At 43.6% G+C, this 21,239-nt stretch overlaps 1 protein-coding gene across 3 annotated transcripts in view; it reads left to right on the plus strand.

Moving 5' to 3' along the window:
- RASGEF1C (RasGEF domain family member 1C) overlaps nucleotides 1-21,239 on the plus strand; it is an 80,667-nt gene that overhangs the window by 47,786 nt on the left and 11,642 nt on the right. For all 3 annotated transcript variants that reach the window (XM_075766309.1, XM_075766308.1, XM_075766311.1), the window contains 9 exons: nucleotides 336-458; nucleotides 3,031-3,168; nucleotides 7,926-8,138; nucleotides 10,233-10,307; nucleotides 13,925-14,020; nucleotides 15,015-15,117; nucleotides 15,220-15,299; nucleotides 15,973-16,068; nucleotides 20,967-21,062. In XM_075766309.1, coding sequence (XP_075622424.1) covers nucleotides 336-458; nucleotides 3,031-3,168; nucleotides 7,926-8,138; nucleotides 10,233-10,307; nucleotides 13,925-14,020; nucleotides 15,015-15,117; nucleotides 15,220-15,299; nucleotides 15,973-16,068; nucleotides 20,967-21,062 — 1,020 coding nt within the window. The remainder of the gene's footprint in view (nucleotides 1-335; nucleotides 459-3,030; nucleotides 3,169-7,925; nucleotides 8,139-10,232; nucleotides 10,308-13,924; nucleotides 14,021-15,014; nucleotides 15,118-15,219; nucleotides 15,300-15,972; nucleotides 16,069-20,966; nucleotides 21,063-21,239) is intronic.

Here is a 21,239-nt window from a genome sequence, read left to right on the forward strand (position 1 = left end):
TACACATTTAGCTTTCACTCCATGCATCCCTGGCTGTGCTGTCTCTTATACCTGGGCTCGCTCCTGTGCAGTGACCCACGTGCTGTCTTCGCTGGATGTTTGACAGGGTTTGGGCAACCGAAGGCTGGAAGTGGATGCTGTGGAGGAAGGAGATGCCACTGCCTCCTGCGCCCACTGTAACCAGTTCCATTTTCAGGGTCAGGAATCCTTATGTCTTTTAGACACGAAGGTCTGTCCCAGTGGAAATGCAAAAACTATGGAGTTCAGGGCTTTTATGGCTAATAGTGCCCACTGTGCAGCTGTTTACAGCAGGTCTGCTTTTCTTTCTCCCACAGAAAGCCTATATCTTTACATTCCTGCTAAGTTCCAGACTCTTCATTGAACCCCATGAGCTTTTGTCCCGAGTTTGTCACAAGTGCATTGAGCAGCAGCGGCTGGACGACCCCGTGCTGGACAAGGTTAGTTTATCTTTACAGCAGAAAAATGTCAGCTATTTTCAATGGGCAGAGAATTCTGGGGCTCTGGTGCATGTACTTTGCCTCCCTTTGGACTGAATGAAACTTTCACATAAAGGATGACGGTTGCCGCTGAGATCCTGACGTTGAGACATCCTAGTATCCATGTCCAAGAGCAGAGCTCCAGGCACTAGTCACTTCAAATCTTCTTCTAATTTTCCCTTTCCCCCTGTCTCAGTCTCCCCAGGTGACTTTTCTTCTTAACTTCTTTAAGGCTCTGATGAAGCCTGCGGGATGCAAGGAGGTAGGATGTAAACCTCACACACTGTCAATTGCAGATGTTGACATACCACTCTTTCCCATTTTTACTTAATGCGTCTGCCCTTTTGCTTTCTTGCTTCTGGTACAGTAGTATTTCCTCTTGGCCTTACCTGTCACTTTGAACGCTATGTAACAGCATGCAGCTACCCACTAACCTCCTGTTGCTGGCACTGACAGATTGTCCGCACAGCCGTGCTGCAGAGCGGCGCTGTCTGGCACACCAGGAACGAGTTGAAGCAGCAGTGAGGCTGTGACAAGCTAACAGAATGAGAAAATCTGAGCTTGCTGCGTCGTCACTCCTCCTGTTTTGCCCTAGGGACTGTGCAGACTGATACAGTGTGTAACAACACACGTGCATCCCCTGGCAGTCCCACAGACGCTACGGTGGAGATGGATCCTACTGGATTGTACCCAAGCCCTCCTTGGTGCATTGAGGAAGACTTATCCAGTACATTACCTGGAGTAGGAGATACCTCTTCAGTGCAGTGGAGGGAAGAAGAACGTGCATTAGTTGCAACTTTCCAAAACCCCCAGAATTCTGAAATGATTCACAAGATTAGCCTTTCCAGCTTTGAAACAGTATTTTTGGCATCAAATACTGAATCACCAACATGTGAACATGTGTGCTTGTTTTTGCCCAGGCAACTGGTTGCATGAGTAACAGGAGCTCTGCCCTCACTATGGAGAGCAATCAGCCAGGCTACGTAGAAATCTGATACTTGGGTTGCCCATACGGTCCATGTTAACAGAAATATCTGTACGAGGTGCAGCATCCAAAACAATTTTTCTGAGGTGTGATGGGTTCTGTTCTCCAATGCTATGGCAGATGCAAATTAAGGAGGATAAAAATGTGAGCACTGCAAAGTTTTGCTGCTCATTAAACTTTGCAAGAAATGAGAAACATTATCTTATTATGAAAATCTCCTAATCTGCCTGAGGCGAGTCTGCATTTTGAACTCGCCTGTAGTAATGCAGAGTTGGTAGAACACAGCTGATTTTGTGTTCCTTAGAGTGAGGCTGACTTTAGAACTTTGCACACAAGCGACCTCCCATCCCCTGTGTCCTGTGACTTGCACTAAGTCTTCTCCTTCAATTCCTAATAGCAGTTTACACAGCTGGAGCAAATGTCTCCCCAGACCTCTGCAGTTTCCAATGAAGCTTTCCCTTTAGCAGCCACCTGCTGGTCTTTGAGCATGAGCTTAATGCTAGCTGACAGCAGTTATTTTTAGAGATGTGGTTCATTGAAACCTGTTGTTGGTGGAAAGCTGAAATACGCATTTTAACCACCTTGGTTGAAAAGTAGAGAGCTCTGGAGCTCAAGAGTATAATTTTTCCTGATTACAGGGTACACTTTAGATACAGTACGTAGGATGCAGAAGGCGGCTGTTTGGTTTAGTCTGTGTTTTCTGTAAATAAAAATGCAGTTTGTTGTTTAATGTAATTTCCTTTTCGCGTGTCCTTGGATAACGGAGGCTGGAAGCTTTGGAAGTAGCCACACTGGCCATCTTGTGAGATAACACTAATGCACCAATTCTGCTGTTCCCCACATTTCCCTCCTTGCCTCATATCTTCCTGAGTGTCCCCACTGCTGCATCCTCAGATAAATCTATACCAAAAGTAAAGTGTGCATCAGCTGTGTGTTAGGGAGTGGGTGTCCTTGTCTTATCACGACCTTGAGCTCATGTGGGAAGAGAGCAACATTATCAGTTGCCCAGGTAAAGTTACTAAAGCGCTGGTGTTTTGTCCAACTTTTCTTCCTCATGTTACATCTGCCAGTGATCACTAAGCAGTTTTTTCATATGACCAGAAAGCAAAACTCACCTCTCTGTTGGTCAAGAAATACATTGCAATCAATTTTTCAGGAAAGGATGAAAACGTATGAGGGTTGTAAGTACAAAAGCAAAGGACGTGTGGTTCAAATGAGCAAAAAGGCCAGATGTTTTTAAAAAAGGTATAAAGGTTGCACCAACAAAATGTCCATCCAGCCATAAACTGGCCAATTGCATGTGCAGAATATTTAAATCTGCATGTAAACCAGATAGTTGTGCATGCATCTAAGTACTGGTATATTTTGCATGCCAAAATATATAATTTGTGCACCACACTGTTTGCATGTGTGCAGAATTTGCAGGTGCAACCGTCAGTTCCTTCTTTGAAAGTCTGGCCCCACTTCAGTGACATACATATTTGCTGGGAGACTTTAATGAGCAAACACATTTTCAATCCTGGTTTTCCATTCTGGTTTCTATTTCAGGCACGGATCAGAAAATTTGGACCCAAAATCTTACAGTTGCTGACAGAGTGGACGGAGACATTCCCGTATGACTTTCAGGAAGAGCGGATGATTGGCCATCTGAAAGACATGATTCACAGGATAGCTCCATGTGATGAGGTGAGGATGTCTGACCTGGGACGTTATGTGGAGATGTTATGTTCATTTTTTCACTTAGTTCCTCCTTTTCCTCCTTTTGCCACATTCTGTTCCATTCCTCCTTTTGCCTCTTCCTGGGAACTCTCACAGTTTTGTTCTCGTCTAACGGTTAAAACCTGTAGTAGCTTCCCTGAAAGCCACATCGCTCAGTTTAGGTACCCCTGTGGCAGAGACATGGGGACACATTGGAGTAATCAGTGGAATTTAGCTACTGCACATTGAATTGTAGGAGAATAACATTCCCATTTTACAGATGGAAGATCTGAGGCATAGCATAGACTAAATGTAGTGGTCACAATTCAGATAGCAACAGAGCTGTGATCTCCTGACTTACAGTCTAGCAGAGGAGTGAAGTATTGCGACCTGAGACCAACCATCCTGGCCAAGCAGTGGCTCAGGGAGCGCTCCAGGATGTTTAGTTTAGTGAATGAGGAGTGAAGCAAGCAGCTAGTAATCAAGTGATTGCATTGGGGAGCTAAAAAAGATCATCAGTTGCCTGAAGGGACCTGATGAAGGGTTCCTTTCTTTAAGAAAATGAGTGTTGCAAAAGAGTAACCACCAAAGGGCACTTATGGTCCTTTTTGTCTCACCTTGTCCATTTGCTTATGCCCTTGATCACCTGTGCTGAAATCTAATTTTGCATTCCTTTACATGTCTTCAGTCCGGTAACTTTTTTTAAAACAATCTTAGCATTTTGTCATCTTTTTCATTAGTGAATCTAACAAGGGTTTGGCTTACACCTTCCTGTCCTGTGTAAGACTTCACAGGCTGGTTGATATTGTAAAGCAGGGACTGAGGCAGGAGGCGAGCGGGCACAGAGCGGCAGACTCTGATCACAGTTTGACTGATGCCACTGGAATCCCCATCAAAGTTCACAGGATCTATGGGCCAAGAGGTAGCTCCTGTTGAATCCAGCCTGTTTGGCTGATATGGTGAGATAGCAAGGGACAGTCCTTACATGTAAAGAAAATACAAATGTTTATGGACATGTAGCTTCTCTAGGAGCATGAAAGTGGCAGAAGACAGCTGTGTGTGGCCTGCTGGGCAAAACTCAGTCTAGATGGCTGTATGGTCTTGGTGTTCAAATGCGAGCCACGTGTGTTGCAGAGTAGGACACAGTGAATAGAGTCTCTGGGAGACCTGCTTGCAAATTCAGGTGGGTGAATCCCATAAATTAATTCAGAAACATTAAAAATACCACAAAATCCATGAAAATAATAAGGATAAGAACAAACAGTACATAGACAGTCTCTAATTACTTCTAGGTTAACCATGGGATGTGGAAGAATTCAGTTCCATTGGCTACATCAAGGCCTGGCTTCAGGTCACAGATGGGTGCAATTGAGTAGAACAAAAAGTGCATACCCATGAGTCCAAGAAAGAGAGGGGTGGAGAGATGAGAGAAGGAATTAGCAGGGTTGCAGCACAATGGAAATGAAATTGGACCCTCCTACCCACACAAATCATGAGAGAAATGGAAACAGCTGCTCTTGGGCTGGGCTGGCATTGCAGCTGGCACTTTTGGGTGGCTGTAGGCTGGCATGGTTTGGCTGGCTGGGCTGGCCAGCCCGTGGGAGTGAAGAGGTGGGAAGGGGAAGCTGCATGATGCTTCGATGGAGGTGAAGGGAACATAAAGGACTTTCAGAAGGAGCCAAAGTGGCCTCAGTTCCATTGACCAGAGCAGTAAAACTTCTTCCTCAAGTGGAAGAGGCAATGAACTTGTTCCTGCCAGCCACCAAGAAAGGTGCCTTGCAGCCCTTCAGCATATAAGGTGAGAGAAACCTATACAGACTCACCAAAACCATGTCCACTGGAAAGAAAGAACCAGCCAAAAGGGTGGAGAACAGGGCTCTTTAATGGGTGCTTTTTAAAAGCAGCCCCGGTGAAGAGCCATAAATGCTAAAAATCAACTTTTTGCATACAAAGCAATAGTTTATTTGCCTAATCGGAGCAAGTGCTGCACACCTTCACTCTTGAGTGGGCATAGCTGTGTACCAGTGCTTGTGGGTGCCCGGGGCGGGGGGCAAATAATTGTTTTTCAAATATTACTAGGCACTACAATTGCAAGCGATTATGTCTGAGCAAAATCAATAATTAATTTAAGAAACAGCTCATATCCTGCAAATGCAAATTTCCTTTTTTTAAGGGACAGCACAAAAGAGTGATGGTGCCTATTAGTTACTTGGAAGAAAGTTGTTCCAGTTGTGGATCATAGAAATTAAAGATTGAAAGATTCGTGAGGTCATCTAGTCCGTGTAGGTTAACGCAGGATTTTCCCCTGCAGTGTATGCTCCTGTCCTTTGTAGAGTCCACTTTCTAAAGGCTCTGTGATGTGCTTATAAAGGTGTCCATGCTGAGAAGCATTTCTTAGTAAGTGCTGTGATTTGCATTTAGAGCTAGAAATTTTAATTAAAATTTGAGCTCCTAAGCCACCTGCTGAGGCATGCTGTCTTCAGAGGAACTTTCCCAGTTAAGAACGAAACATTTTCTTTAAATATTAAACAGTAGTATGCTTCTTTTGACTGTTAATGTGGCAATGAAGTGAAATCGGTTGATAGAGTCCAGCATGCAGCCCCTGTACAATGGGGGGTCACTTTGTGGCAAGGTAATTACCAGCATGTTGAAGATAATGAACAATGTTGTTTTCACTTAGTGAACATAGTTTAAAGAAGGCAGGAAATGCTTTTAAAAGGGCAAAGCCAGGTTTTTTTCCTAGTTTCTCCCCCAACATGCACACAAAAGCTTTCTAGGCAAGGGTGTACCCAACTGATTTTCAATGAGTCTCTTAAAGAGCTCTGATTTCTGAGTAATCTTTTTTGTGTCCATTGTCTCTCTTATTTCATTCTTTACTAGGTGGTTGGCTTACCTGAATCTTAGTTTACTGTTGTCTATTTCTATATTATTATGCCCTATTCCCTACAAAACTAGGTGAAACTAGATCTCTTGATAAGGATTTATTGAAAGACTGGCTAATATGCATGTCTTTCAAGCAATATTATGCTGCTTTTTGGCTTTTCATCCAAACAGTGAAGCATTTGATACTGCACAGATATAGCTGGTTCAAGATTTCTCATCCAAACTCCTTTTTGAAAGAGAACTGTTTTCAGCTAGAAGTTTTTTACATTTTTTGCCAAATGTTTTATCTTCTGTAGAAGACATGGATTTCAGTGCCGTGCCTGCCCCCCACCCTGGAATTATTTCCCCTGTTTGCAAAATATGTTCACAAAATACCAAATACATCACTATTTGAGTTTCCACTAAAATATAACATTCTGTTCATAGAGCTTGATAAGCTGTGCTGAGATTTACAAACACATCTGGATGTAAAGCAGAGAAATATTTAGATGGTGTTCAGTGGTTTGGGTCCAGGACAGTCTTTGTAAAGTCTTAGTTGTGTGACTACCTGTTTGAATGAGGTTTTACATGAAGAAGGCCAGTAGTCTCTTTCTTGGAGCTAGTATACATCAGGAACAGCTAAAACCACTGGTGTGTGTTGGCCTTCATGGAAGGCACGCTCCAGCCAAGTCCCTGTTGTGATGATGAGGACTGCGTGGAGGGTGCCAGGGTGTACATCTGCTGCACAGTACAGATGTAACAGAAGAAGGCTTTGTGCCAGCTCTGGTTCACACTGACAGATTACAAACTGATGTTACTGGCAACTTGATGTTACTAAATTCTGTTTGGATGGGGAGTGAGGCATTATTCCACTTGTGAGCAGCCAGAGGATCTCTCCACTGTGTGTCTTTGTGCTGGAAGAGGAGCTGGTAGTAGACCAGCCTGTAAACTTCCCAAGTGACTGTGCTCTTCGACATTGAGCAAGCACCCATTGCACCCATCCCTGATGTTCCTTTTTCTGGCTGGGAAAGCCCATGAGGCTGTGTTCCTCAGCTGGGTACACCCCATGTTCCACGTGAGCCTTTTGCCCAAGGACACTTCCAATTAATCCTTGTCTTCAGAGCCCATCCACCAGTCGTCTCAGTTATCTCAGTTTTATGATGTCTGCATCTGTCAGTCATGAAGAGTTGAAGGCATTTCATTCTGCCAATCCTCCGTGGCCAGCAGCTCCACTCATTGTCTGTAAAGAGTTGCTCCAGCTCTGAGAATAATCTGAGCAACTTAGTAATGATCATCGTGCTGAGCACATGGCTGTGCTTGGAATACAATACGAGCTTCCTTCAGTAGCAGTTAACATTTTGGATATTAAGTACTCGAAGCTACATGATGCTCAGACCACTCCAACTGGGTAGCAGCTTCTGCTGCTCTCAGCTCAAAAGGATGGAGAGAATAGCATTAGAAACGTTTCTTATTCCTAATAAATAAGATTTGACCAGGCACTGCTAACAGGTAGCGTTCTCAGCCAACACGTAGCTGACATAAAGGGTTGGTACTGAATGCTGTGTTCCAGAAAGCTGCACTAACTCATGTTGTAGCATTACCTCTCCTCTGATCCTGATGTTGGCAGGAATATGTGAGTATCAGTGCCAGCCCAACCCACCAGTCCTGCCTGCCTCTTCTCTTGACTGCAGTTTGTTTCTGTGGTCCAGAGCACAGAACTGTAATTAAGTGAACTGGTTATTCTGAAATAGGCTTGTTGAAAATAAAATGGTAACCTGTTGCTGGCTTAGGAGTATTTTGCAGAAGGGAAAATTCAGCATAAAACCCCTCCTCTGTCAAGTTCTGTGGGTGGTTTATGTTTCTTTCTCTCCCTGTCTCTCCAGGCCTACTGGAAAAAGATGAATCAGCTTTTGCAAACCCTGAATCAGAAGCTTGCAACCCTCAGCCATGGGCAAGAAGGGATCGTCAAGATCAGTGCTGCTGTCTCTGATAAGCTGGTTGCCTTTAAAAGTAAACCTCCATCAATTCAGAGAGAAATCTTGAGTGTCTGCAGTGACCCTTACACTCTGGCTCAGCAGCTGACACATGTGGAGCTGGTGAGTGGGAATGGTTCCCAACTTCTGCAATCAGAGATATTCTTTTAAGGCATCAGCTGCTAAGTATTCCAGACATAACCAAAAAATGTCTGCACTGCTGCAGCACATCCCGCGCTCTATCAGCACTGCAGCAGGAGGCAGGGTTTGACAGGTTGAGAGATGCTTGGGAAGCAAGCTATATATCAGAGTGTTCCTGCGGATCTTGGGGTGGGTCACTTTACCTTTTCAGCTTGCTTATTTGTGAAATGCAAGTCATAGTCCCAGGAAGGCCAAGGGGTTATCACTCTGTAAAGTGCTGTGAGCCCCGCAACCGGAAGGTGCTATCAAAATGGCTGGTCATTAGCCCTTTTATTAATTTGGAAGAAATTTGAACAGTTCAAATCCCTTCCAACAGATACACAAAGCATCTGAGTTGTCTGATGTGTTTTTCATTCTTCCTTTTGGGACTTTGTGCATGGACATACCAGAGTGTCCAAAAACCATCCACACGAAGTCCTGCAGTCCACTCTCAAACAGGCTTTTGATGGTAATTGCTCCAATTGCAGTACCAAGATATTGGACAGACTGTTGTGTTGCACACCCCTCTCCCAGTTCAGGTCCTCCGTGGAGACCTCCTGGATGTTCACAGAAGAACATAAAACATTGCTGCCATCTGCAGATCTCTTGGTGCTGTAATGACTCCCTGCTGCCTGTCCTCCTGTAGTCAGTGTTCATCCTTGAGAGGAAGGCTGGAAAAACAAACCATGAAATGGACTGTGGATTGGAGTGAATATCATGGAATTAGCCTTGGGAATTCTGAAGGTAGTTAACGTTCTATTTGTCAAGAAGTGAATAGTTCAGAAACACCAAATTTAGGATCATCATCTCACCTTGGTTGGTTTTCAGAATGTGCAGCTTTGGCTCTTTTTGCTTTTTATAGCTTAAGCCAGAGAACAGAAGTCCTTTTGCCTGGAGTGTTTCTCTTGCTTTTCTTCCAAGGGGAGATTCCCTGTAACCAGGGCACTACTGCACTTATAAGACTGATGCAGCCCAAGGTTTTTTATTCCACTTCACTGTAATCAGTGGTCTCTTTCACTGACTGCATCTGGTACACCAACCACTCCGCACTAAAACTGTTCTATGCATATTTGTTAGTAAGAATTATTTACTTATTATTTAATAACAGATATTTGTTAGTAAGAGTCCTGTACAGTTATCAGAGGCAAGGTGAGAAGCCAAGAGAAATAGTATGGGAGTAGCCATAAAACTTTCACTTAAGCAAAACTACTGTTGATTTTATTGTTGCTTGAGTGTCTGTAGGGTGGACTGTAGGGGTACCAAAATACCTTCTCTGAAACACCTTTGTGACCTACAACCTACTGAAAATATTTTTTTCTGATAAACGTGTTTAAGGGAATTGAAAAGCCTATTAAGAAGGTCAGTGGTGTGGCTGGAACTGCCAGGTTTGTTCAGGGGCTGGTGGAGATGGCCTGTCTTTTACTAACAGAGATCTGGATGTTTTATTTACTCTTGTTTTGGTTAATACCTGTAACATTCTGCGGCATAAGCAATGCCTTTAATGTAAGCACAAGCATCTTCAATGCCTTCCTTCCCCAGTGGCACAGAGCCACCACCCTGGGGCATCACCTGAGCTTCACTGGGTGGGGAGGTAGGGTCAGAGCACTGGGTGTGCAGATGAGCAGTGGATTGCTATGGTTACCAGATCACAGCATCACCATTTCAGCAGTTGGGAAACAAGGCTATTGAGTAATGCTGGACCACAGCAGCTCTGTGACAACACCAGGCACAGAACTGAGGTCTGCTGGCTCCCAGACCGGGCCTTGTACATCCAGCACCTTTCACTCTGCACAGTGGAGAGGGCTCTTACTGTGGCTTGTCAGTAATGAAACACATTTATTCTCATTTTCTTCTTTCTGCTGAAATAACTCGAATTGTTCTTATGAATTTTCATGTCTGGTGCTAGTTGGCTGTCTACCAGTTCAGTAACACCATTCAGAGCTGGCAGATAATGGGGATCTCTTACCAGGAGAAACAGAAGAGATTCTGGGGTGCTTTCTTATTTCTTCTCCTCTGTCTTTTTCCCCCCTCTCATAGGAAAGGCTAAGTCACATTGGACCTGAGGAATTTGTGCAGGCATTTGTACATAAAGACCCCCTGGATGGCACCAAGGTATGATTTGTCCGCATGCAATGTGTCTGCTGCGATCACTGTTTGTTCTAGATGAACTGATGTGATGAGATCTATAAGAGCAGGGACTGGAGCGTGTGCTGACCATGGCCAGGCCAACTGATGACCTGTGTTCTCACGACGAGAATGAGACCTTTTGGTAGAGCTCATACTGGCTGGTCATTGCCATTCCTTCCTGGTGAGAGTATGTCCAAGCCCAAGATTGGCCAGCACACTGATGTTCTGCTTTCTGGCTTGCTCCTCCTAACCTGCTTTGACCAGGGCAGATGGTTTGCAGCTGTATGCAACCAGGGAATGTCTGTTCCCAGCGTTGAAGGCGTAAAGACTCTGGACGTGATGTAATGCCCATAGTGTGTGCCCAGACACCACAGTAATGAGTCAGTGCGTCATGAATCAACATACTCTTCTCTCTCTGCACAATAGTTTATAACCCAAGGCACCGCAGGGAATGGAGTTCTTGATCAGGGCTTCATCCAAAGTCTGTGGAAGCCAGTTGGAGTCTTTCCACTGATTCCACTGGGGTTTGAAGCAGCATTTCAGTGAGTGCCTCGATAAGGAAAGAGACTTCCTGGCTGGAGAGAGAGAGTTGGAGATTTCACATAATGCCAGAAAAGGAGGAGGGTGGAAAATTCTTCCCCAGAACTGCATATGGGCTCCTACTGAGATCATACATCAATGGCAGAATTTCATCATTGGATGCTGAACATAACAGGAAGACCTCTGTTTATAGTGCTGCCCAAAGAGCACCAGAACAGCTTCTAATGGTGAAAAGATGGGTGGGTGGGTGGATGGATGGATGAAAAGTGCAACTCTGGGCTCTTTCCTCCTTTTGTTGGAGTTACGGAGATTCTGCAGTTGGTTTCAGGGAGAGGGGAGTGGGCAGAGATGGCGTTTCAAATATTCTGAGCATCGATCGCATCCTTTGGGAAGGAACCCCAAGCTAGCAAAGATATATCAGAAACATGAAATACGAAACCAGCCACAGTGAGATTTCAGCGAACTGTTGCAAACACGAGAGACAAAACTGAAAATGAACAGTGGTCGTATCTGTTGTGAAGTAAAATGAAAGAGATCAAATGAGGGCATTAAATTTGAGTGAATTTTGGAAGAATGGGAGGGAGGCAGCAGTGAGTGAAATCAAATTACATAAAGCCGTACAGGGGAAGGGATGCTAAGAGGAAGAAGTAATCAACTAATGTACACATAACGGCTGTAGCTGTATCTGAAATTTCAAATGCAGGGCCAGCACAGAATACCACCAAGATGTGAAGAGAAATTGTGGTTACAAGGTAAATGTAAGGAAACATCAGCTAAGGTGGATGAGAAGGATTAGAATGAGAGGTGTATAGCCTGAAAATAATGGTGGGATGGGAAATCTGAGCAAATCATCTTTACAGACTATTACAAGCTATTTGACAGTTACCCATGTTATTCAAATGCTAATCTGAACGCTGAGGTGCTGCCCAGTAACAGTTCTGTGACTTCACTAAAGTGCATAATAACAGAGAGAGTAACAGGCACAAAGCAAGGATGTGCCACTGCATTGCCTTTAGAGTTCAAGGCAATGCCTTCCCCCAGGAGGATCTACTTAGTTAAAGCAAAACTGCCGTAACATTTTCTCACAATTATTGGGCTTCATGTTCACAAGGCTGATGAAAGTAGAGGTAGTCTGCAACTTTTCTCCACTGTTTCCCTGAGCTGACCAAAAGTGCCAACGAGGATTTAGAAGAGCCTCCACACCAGGGTAAGGTATAGACGAGGGGTCGTGGCAGAATACTGTACATAGCAACACAAACCTTATGTGAGCGACATATTGCTCCCCGACCTGTGGAGACCACCCCTGTTAACCACAGGGAATTGGTTCTGGTCTGAATTCCCTCCAGCTGGAGATCATATTGAACATCTTTCTTGCATGAGGGCTTCAGAAGGCTTCACTTAGGAATGTTTATCAAGCACTTTGAGTTGCAGATGGAAGATGCTAAGGAGGTGCTAAATATTGTTGCCATTTATAAAGCTTAACCTTTAAAAAGCAGTCTGTTTCAACTTTAACTGTTGCACGTTTTTCACAAGTTTTGTGGTACTAGCTGTGGTTCTTATGCCCTGGCACAGGACAACAGTGTTGAGATGGAAATACCATATGCAGAACAAAACCTAGGTTTTGTGTACTTTTTGCTGTAACAGGGAACAAGAAATACCACAGAGTGCATGAAAAGCAGCTGCTATGGATAGACTGGGGCTACTTTGGATTTCCTTTGTTTTGATATTTACAGGCTCCTTGCTGACATTGAATTTAGCGATGCTTTTAAAATACATTTTTTTATCACATGTGTGGTCTACTCATAAAGTGACTAGGAATTTCAGGCTTGTTAAGATTTGTTCCACAGCATGGTACTGTGATTTCTGTTACTAAACACACCTGTATACCGAATCACAGGTGAATATTTTCTTACTTTGAATTAGCTTGGGAATCTTGCTAAGCCCTGTTTCTTAAGGTGTTTTAGTCACTTGTTTAACTCACGTAATATGGGTAATCCCATTGACATTAATGGATCTGTGTTTATGCATTGTGATTTTCTTCTTAGTGGCATGTATTTATGGTACGTCTGGGAAGTGATCATCTTAATAAACAAAAAAATCGGTATTCTCTGATACCCTCTAGTGGATGTTAATGAATGTTCAAATAAATCACGTGAACTCTAGAGAGCAGTGTGTCCTAGATGGACAGCCTAAGAGTTTAGGGCTGGGAAAAGGACTTAAGTTCTTATAATCCAAAGCAACATCTTCAGGCTGTGTGAACTTGCCCTAGCACTCCACTGAAGTCAAATTGTCTGTTGATGTCAAAGGAACTGGAAGAGTTCAGCCAAGTATCTACTCCCACAGCCTGTATCAGCTATGGGAATTTATGTTAAGTTTCATATAAAAAAAAAGTGAAAAATGTGCTTCCTGTAATGGCTCTTATCAATGAAGTATCTCTGGCATGTAAGAGACCTGTTCAAGAGCAGCCATCAAGACAGAGCTGGTCACTAGAGAGCCTATTATCAATAGGCTCAATTAACTCAATAAAGGAAATATTTTTTTCCATAAAGAGGTAACTGAACTGTGTTTTCTCTTGCTTATCTGTTGTTCACTTCACTAAATTATGGTTTATCCTCTCCAGAAAAGGGCTGTGGGTGATTGCATTTACTGAAGTGAAGGAATTTCTGGAATCAAAGGCACAAACTGTGTGTGCTCTGGAAGACTGTGCTTGTCTTACTTTTTCTGTGTATCGGTGTTGCTGGCTGAATCCTGCAATGCCCCAGCGGTAATATCCCAGTGAACAAGGGTCAGTGCAAACTGTGTCAGTGAACACCTGCTCAGGCAAAATGGGGCTATTTTCTATACGCTGGTGTGAATTGTGCAGTGACGCAGTCAGCTAGACACTGTGCATCTGCCAGCCACCCACCTACCCACTGACTTTTTGGAAGGGGCCCTTGATGCACGGTCTTCCATGTGCATGAGAGAGATGTGGCCAATAATTACCTTTGTGTGGTATTTATCTTAGCACTTGGGCTGCTAGCTGAAACACAATTACCTGTCTTCCTGTGCTTTTTTCTCCCCAGACTTGTTTCAGTGAACAGAAGAAGACGAGTAACCTTGAGGCCTATGTGAAATGGTTCAATCGACTCTGCTATCTTGTAGCAACAGAAATTTGCATGGTAAGAGAAAAGTGTGAAGTGCCAGCTTGAGACTGTACATTAATAAGCAAACCTGGGGATTTATTTCTTACGACCTAGCTAAGCATCTGACGGTAAGTTTTAGTAATATTGCACTCGCAGAAGTGACCTGATAAATGACGAACATATTGCAAACCAGTGCTGGCGACACACGGGGGATACGCTGTTCTCTTGATGTAGTAGGAGCACAGTGTGGAATAATGAACCCTGCAGGGAAAAAGAGAGGAAAATATGCCTTGAATTATCCTGTGAGATTTCTGCTGGAAAAGATTCTAGTGGAACAATACTTGTTATCTGTCATCCTAAAGCTCTATTGGGCTTGTGAATTCCCATTGCGTGGCACTTTGTCCCGCTGCCCATTACTGTAGCCATGACTAGTGGTTTTTTAACTTGGTGGTGGTTTTATTTTGTTTAACTTGGCCCTGTCAAAATAAAAATAAAAATGAATGTTTTCTCCTTTGAAAAGGATATGGGAAGGAGGAATGCTCAAAAGCATTACCATTTGAAGATCATCTTTGGAAAAGGTGGGGTGATTCCCATCCAGTTAAAATGTGTATTTAAAATGCAAGCTGCCCTTTCCCCTGGCCATATTGCCAAAAGGGCCAGAAGAGGGGAAAGGGATTAATACAGCGAAACAAAACCTTTTGGGGACAAAGATGCTGATGTGCCCACTGACTGGAGGGAGGCCAGCAGGGAGCTGAGGTACTGTTCAGGCCGTTGGGCTGCCTGTTCCAGCACTAAGGCATTAACTGTGGCAAGCCTGGGAATTGCCGTGAATTTCTTCTGTGTCACTGCAATGAAAGCTTTGATTTTAGAGACTGCCAGTCACCAGCATCCACTGGATTGCTGGAACAGTGACTGACAGCAGGTGACCCAAGCTGTGCATGGAGCCCCGCTATGTATGTAACAAATACATAAGACGCCCTCCAATTCTGCATGTGCTTATTTACAGATACCCGTTTATTTTAATTTGCAGCCTGCAAAAAAGAAACAGCGAGCGCAAGTCATCGAATTCTTCATTGACGTTGCCCGAGAGTGCTTTAACATAGGGAATTTTAATTCGCTGATGGCAATCATTTGTAAGTATAGCTTCTAAGCAGGTCTCTCCATCAGCTGTCACGGATGAAATGAGAAAACCTGACTCTCATCCATGGCTTTCTTTTCTTCTTTCTCTCTTATAGCTGGAATGAACATGAGTCCAGTTTCCAGGCTAAAAAAGACTTGGTCAAAAGTGAAAACAGCCAAATTTTTCATTCTTGATGTAAAAAAAAAAAAAAAAAAAAAAAAAGAGTGCCTATACACTGCTGGAATTATATTCTGGATTTTTTTGTTGTGAATTTTCACATTTTTATCCAGGTATGAGATATTTGTAGACATGTTTCACAGGCAGAGAGCCAGATTCTGCTGAAGTTTCCCAGGTGTAGTGAGGAAGGTGGGAAGCTGCTGATATGTAGAGGTGAATCAGAGCACTCAAATAAGAGGAGGAAAAAGAAAAAAACAAAATATGAGCCTATATGCAAGCCATAGTGCTTCCACTGATGCCAGTCTTGTTTGGCCACAGACACAATGCTGAGTGTAAAGCTCCCAAGCTATACATTGGATGTCAAGTGAACAAGGCTCAAAGTTGGTTTTTGTATTGAGAAAACCAGGATTTGGCATATATAAAATGTGCAGTCCTTATTTTTCACATAAAAGCTCAGTAAGCTGTTACTAGAAGAATCAAAGGTACAAACAGCCATGACCTGTACATCTCTTATTGTATCTTTGGTTCATGGGGTTTTGCGGGTATGTGGATTTTTAAGAAGTAAATGTTTTTACATCTTTTTTAAGATGTAGGCTAGGCTCTGTTGAGCGTTTGCTGCAAGTGAGGGTAAAGTTGTCTTCAGAAGAATCAGGTCGCTTTCTCACCAGTGTGTTGTCTTTTGTGTATCTAGCACCAGATGGACCCTACTGGGAACTTCTATAACTACCGAACAGCATTGCGGGGGGCTGCTCACAGATCACTCACTGCACACAGCAACAGGGAGAAGGTAGGTGTGACCACATCCCATTTATCTCCAAAGGGATGGTGTGCTTTGCTGCAGAGTCAGTGGCTCAAAGACTTGATGCAAGTGCTCTCCTCCCTTCCGCAGGGCACCAGCGCAAGGCTCGTGTGCCACTAAGTGCGATTGGAATGTAAGTCTGTGGAAAGGAGTCTGAAACGGATCTCAGGGCTTTTGTGGACTTGCTCTCAGACATGGGGGAGTTAGAGAGGGCAGGACACACAACATGGAGGACTTTGTTGCAAGCATCTCTATGTCCCTGGACAATTCACATTGTCTGGATTGATAAACCTGATTCCAGCTCTTGTTAGAGTTGTCCAGCCAGGCCTCTGCGCAGAGAAGCCCCTGTTGTGTAGTGTGTGTGATTCAAGATAGCGAGCACAGGGCACAGCACTCAGAGATGAAATCGTTCTCCATTTACATTAGGGAAAGATGACTTACCACAAGTCCTGCAAAGAAGTCTGGTCTGAATCCATTGCAGCAAATTTGGGGTGAAATTCTGTCCCCATGAATTTTCATTTCATTTGGTTGTTGCTGCCATCTCAGTGAGCAAGAATTGAAGTGTTTTATCAGTGTTTGTGGCAGATACGTAGCTCTCTCGGATGTCACTGATGCTGCAAAAATCAGATTGACGAGATCTTAGTGCAGGATCCTCCTGTTTTGTGTCCTAGTGTGTTTCTTGTTAATATTCTTATTTCTCCATTCAATTCTCTCTTTTTTTGTTTTACGAAAGAGGGGTTTGTTTTTAACATTGCAATTGCACATAGTCATAAATGGGTAATCTCTGCACAGGGCATGGCCAAGGTAAAGTAGATACTGCGTGAACAAGCATAATATGGAATTTAGTATTCATTCACTACAGGAGCCAGGCCAGATGCTAATCTCGCATCCCTGTAAATCTGCTGAAGCTAATGGAATCTCACAGCATTTACAGTGAAATGAGATCAGCATCTGGTCGCAGGCTGACTCAGCTGCAATGGGAGTACACCGAGTTGTTCTGAGAAGCACTTCTGTGTGCAGAGAAGAGACAATGGCTTTGGATGTGTGTGACTGGCAGAGAAATTCTTTTAACTCTCACACAGCAAGGACCTGTCTGAGATGCTTTTGCAGTTCAGTTCTTCTGCAACCATCATATATATTCAAACCAGTTGCTTTATTATTTGACTTAATTTTCTGGGAGGTTAGCGATCTCCATCATATCTCTACCCCCAGCTGGTTAAGACTGAGGGCAGAGAGGTTATTAGATGGAAAGGAATCTATTTTACGTAAGAAAAAGCCCATATTCTGTTTCCCTTGTGTAGATACATCAGTTCAAGAAAAGGCTCAAGCATGGGATTTGGTAGCTACTCACACTGGGTATTTTACAGTGTCAGATACAGCAGGTCGTGTAAGTCTTGCTGTAGGAATGAAGGAATTTTGTTTCTTTTTATAAGCAAGATTATCATTTATTATTTATTTAAATGAGTTTGCATAAAATTGAAAGAACACCATCTCTTTTTTGATAGAAAATGTTATGTTGTTTCTTGGCAAACTCGTAGCAAAACTCACTTTGAAGGCAGTTTTTATCTTCAAATTGAATCGTGCTTACAAGATTTTGAGATCCCAATCTCCTCCACCCCTCTTCTCGACAAGCGGCCACCCCAGATGCACAGATGAGGCTTCAGGCCTCCATCCACCTGCTTGAGAAGGAAGGTGCTCTGCAGGGAGCACTGCTGTCGCAGACCAACACACTAAGCAGTGGGTTATGCCTCGCAGGAAGAAAAACTGCCTGTAGGCTCAGAGGAGCTAATATTTAACTGGTGGACTCACCAGAAATGTTACTGTCTTCTCTCCTCAGTGCTGGTGCCTTGGCTGCTGAGTTTTGCACAGCACTTGAACAGAAGCACAGCTCAAGGGCTAAATTATATCCTGAGAGGGAGACAGGGTGAGCCAGTGACCTGGGACACCCTCCCTTCTCCTACTCTGTGCGCACCTCGCCCTCAGTCCTCGCTGTTCTAACCCAGCCTGGCTCTTGGTGTATAACGGCATAGTTGTAACTACTCGTTACTTGTTCAGGAGCAGGCTGTAAAAAGGCATGGCAAGGCAGCTCTCAAAGTTGAGAGGTGCAATACAGCGGCAGAAATAAACCTGCCAAAGTGCTGGGTGAGAGAGCTGTAAATGAAGAGCTGATGTTTCATGCAGGATTCAGAGGGGTACACTTGTTAGGAACTAAGTCTGGTTTTATCTATGCAGTCAGCTGACCTACACCATCTCCAAAATTAAGTCATTCCACTGGGGAACCCTGCATTGTGCTAATGACATTTCTCTGCCTTTGAAACGTTGGGAGTGTGTACAGTGCGGTACTGTGTGTTGTTGCCGCTTGATACAAGGGAGGACGAACATGCCTGATCTCATTAGCTGTCCTCTTTCTGCAGGAGGCAATTGTCCTTCAGCATGTGGCTGGGTTGGATGGCACAGGGGGGGATCAAAAGGGACCGAAATACGAGTTTCTGGCACTAACCCAGATTTTATGCTAGCAAAGGGCCTGGATTGAAGCCAACATTAGAGTGTAACTATATCCACTTTTGTTGTTTTTCGGACAGAAATTTGGAAAACAAAACATACAGGGTAACATTTTTACTGGGGAAGTGAATGGTGACCTAAAGACAGAAATCCCCTGAAAATGTGTAGAGAACTGGTATCCTAGGGTATGTCTTTGATGCCTTTTGGATGCAGATGAGAACAAGCTCTACCCATGCTTGGAGCTGACTGGTGGCTTCGTAGCTGGGTTAGCATGGCATTGAGCCCACATTTGTATACCTTCCGTCTCAGCAAGGCTTTTCGCTTATGTTTAGCACCACTAATGATGGTGACCTAGCTCCCAGGCAGTGTGGAACATAGCAGAACAAGCTCGCATCTGCCGGCAAAAAATATGTGGACAGAACCTGGCAGTAATTTCTAGCTGGGGATCAGTGTCTGGCTCCAGCTCTCTGTATCTTTCCACTTTATAAGACCACACTGGTTACAGAGTTATCATCATTTTTGGTAGCAAACAAACCACATCATAGAATGAATTGTATTTTTTACTTCAGGTTGATTGACCTAGTTTGGATGATATCAAAATGAATCCTGAAACACACATAGCTCAGTTTGACTAGAAGTTGCTCTACCTCACCCTGATAGGAGGGCTCAGGATTTTGGGGGGGTTAGGCTGTGGTTTGTTTTCATTCCTGTATTATATCAGTGGGATGTATCAGCATAATGCCAGTGGCTCTTGGAGTGTCAGTCCAGGCTTTTTTATGGCTATTGCATTGACATTACAGAGTTTATCTATGGCTGTCAAATAAAAAAGCCAGCAGAGATGCAGTGTGGTATTTTAGCTGAAACAGAAATTGGCTTCCATTTTCACAGCAAGAGTTGGTAGTGACTTGTAGACTCCTTGCCTCAGTGTTTTTGCATCTATGACTTGCTCGCACTCACTGTTGCATTGTAAAGGCTGTAGACTGGAAAATAACAGCTGCCAATCCTGTTCTAGGTCCGTTTCGTATCCCGTTACAGCTGACGTACAGCATGAGATGGAATAACAGTACAACATTAAATACTTCACTAAAGGATTGCTCCCTTGGCTGGTCTTGCGTGCCGTGAAGGCACTTTAACTTTGGTGTACACTTAAGCCACAGTTCAGTTAATTTACAAATAGAACAGTGGAAACAGTTGGACACTCTACCATGCGATGTGCTTTCCTTTAAGTTCTTGGTGATTAAGTTTATACTTAGTGGCTTAAAAGACAGATGTTGCTGGCACAGGAAAATTCTCACAGAGGTGGCTTCTGACCTTATAGCTCAAACCCTCCAAGTGGCCTTTCTCTAACGCAGTGGAGAGGTGGGTGGACTCAGATTTGAAATCAAATCCCAGAGCCCTGGGGGTCAGCTTTGTCATGGACTGTCCTTTGTGTTATCTTCCTTTTCCTTTTTTTTGAGTTTTGACACCAGAGCACCCAGAGGAATTCTGCTGTGGAAGTGCTGGGGATGCACTTCAGGAGCACTGGTGCTGCTTTCTGCTGTAGAACATCTGGCATCAAATTTATCCCTGCTGTAATTCCGTTAATTTCAAGAGTCTTACCTAGAAGTAGACTTTTTCTATAGCAAATGATGACCTGACTCTGATGGGTTAGAGAGAAGTTGGATCACTGCTATATGCCACTTTGCCCTGGATGATGCCATGGGCTTATTTTCAGTGCTACCATGATCTCTCTGGCTACTGTTGGCAGTTTTCTGTCAACTGACTTAATATTTTCAATCCTACTGTCTGCAGGTTAATTTGGAGAAGCAGGTTGTACTAATCAGGCACCAGGAAGGAAATTACATGCCTCTAGAGGCAGCTATGCATGGAGCTGTTGTAAATGAAACAGCTCCTGATTAACTGTTTGTAGACAAGTCCTTGGTCATCAAATTTTATTCTGTCTTTCCTTGTTCAGGCACAATACTGGTTCTTTGGTTTGCAGCTGTCTTTAAATTGCTCAATTTGTGTATTCAACCTCTTTGCTTATAAAGACCCAACAGGGAGGAGTTCTGCAATTTTATTTTGCTCTTTGCTGTCTGATCTTGTTGTCAAACGGTGATGCTGTTGATAATAAACTGAGTTATTAGCATTTCTTAGTCATGTTATTCTGCTCAGTGAACATTGTGATCAGTTGATACTCCTTTCAGCACACATCCTCCTGATGGCTGAAGGTGTATCTATACCCTACTGCCCTCATACTTGCCTGTCGCTGTACTGCTTTTTAAGTACACAGCTCACTGAAAAGTTAATATTTCTTTTTTCTCCTCTCTCCTGATTGAGTTCTTATTTTATGCAGAGAAAATACTGAACTGGAAAGATAATAGTTGTGTCATTTCTCTTCACAGATTGTGATCCCCTTCTTCAGCCTATTGATCAAAGACATTTATTTTTTGAATGAAGGATGTGCTAATCGCCTTCCAAATGGACATGTCAACTTTGAAGTAAGATCTGAAAAATGTGTTTATCCATCCCGTTCTGATAGCACTATCCGAGACTGTTTGCCTGCAATTTCAGTGCAGACCAATAAAGACTGAATATGCCAAAAGGGATGATCTCAAGTGACTGTGTGAAGGTTAAACCAATCCCAGGATGTTTTTTAAAAGAATCAATATGTATAT

Source organism: Balearica regulorum, chromosome 14 (assembly GCF_011004875.1).
Source record: "Balearica regulorum gibbericeps isolate bBalReg1 chromosome 14, bBalReg1.pri, whole genome shotgun sequence".
Lineage (NCBI taxonomy): Eukaryota > Metazoa > Chordata > Aves > Gruiformes > Gruidae > Balearica > Balearica regulorum.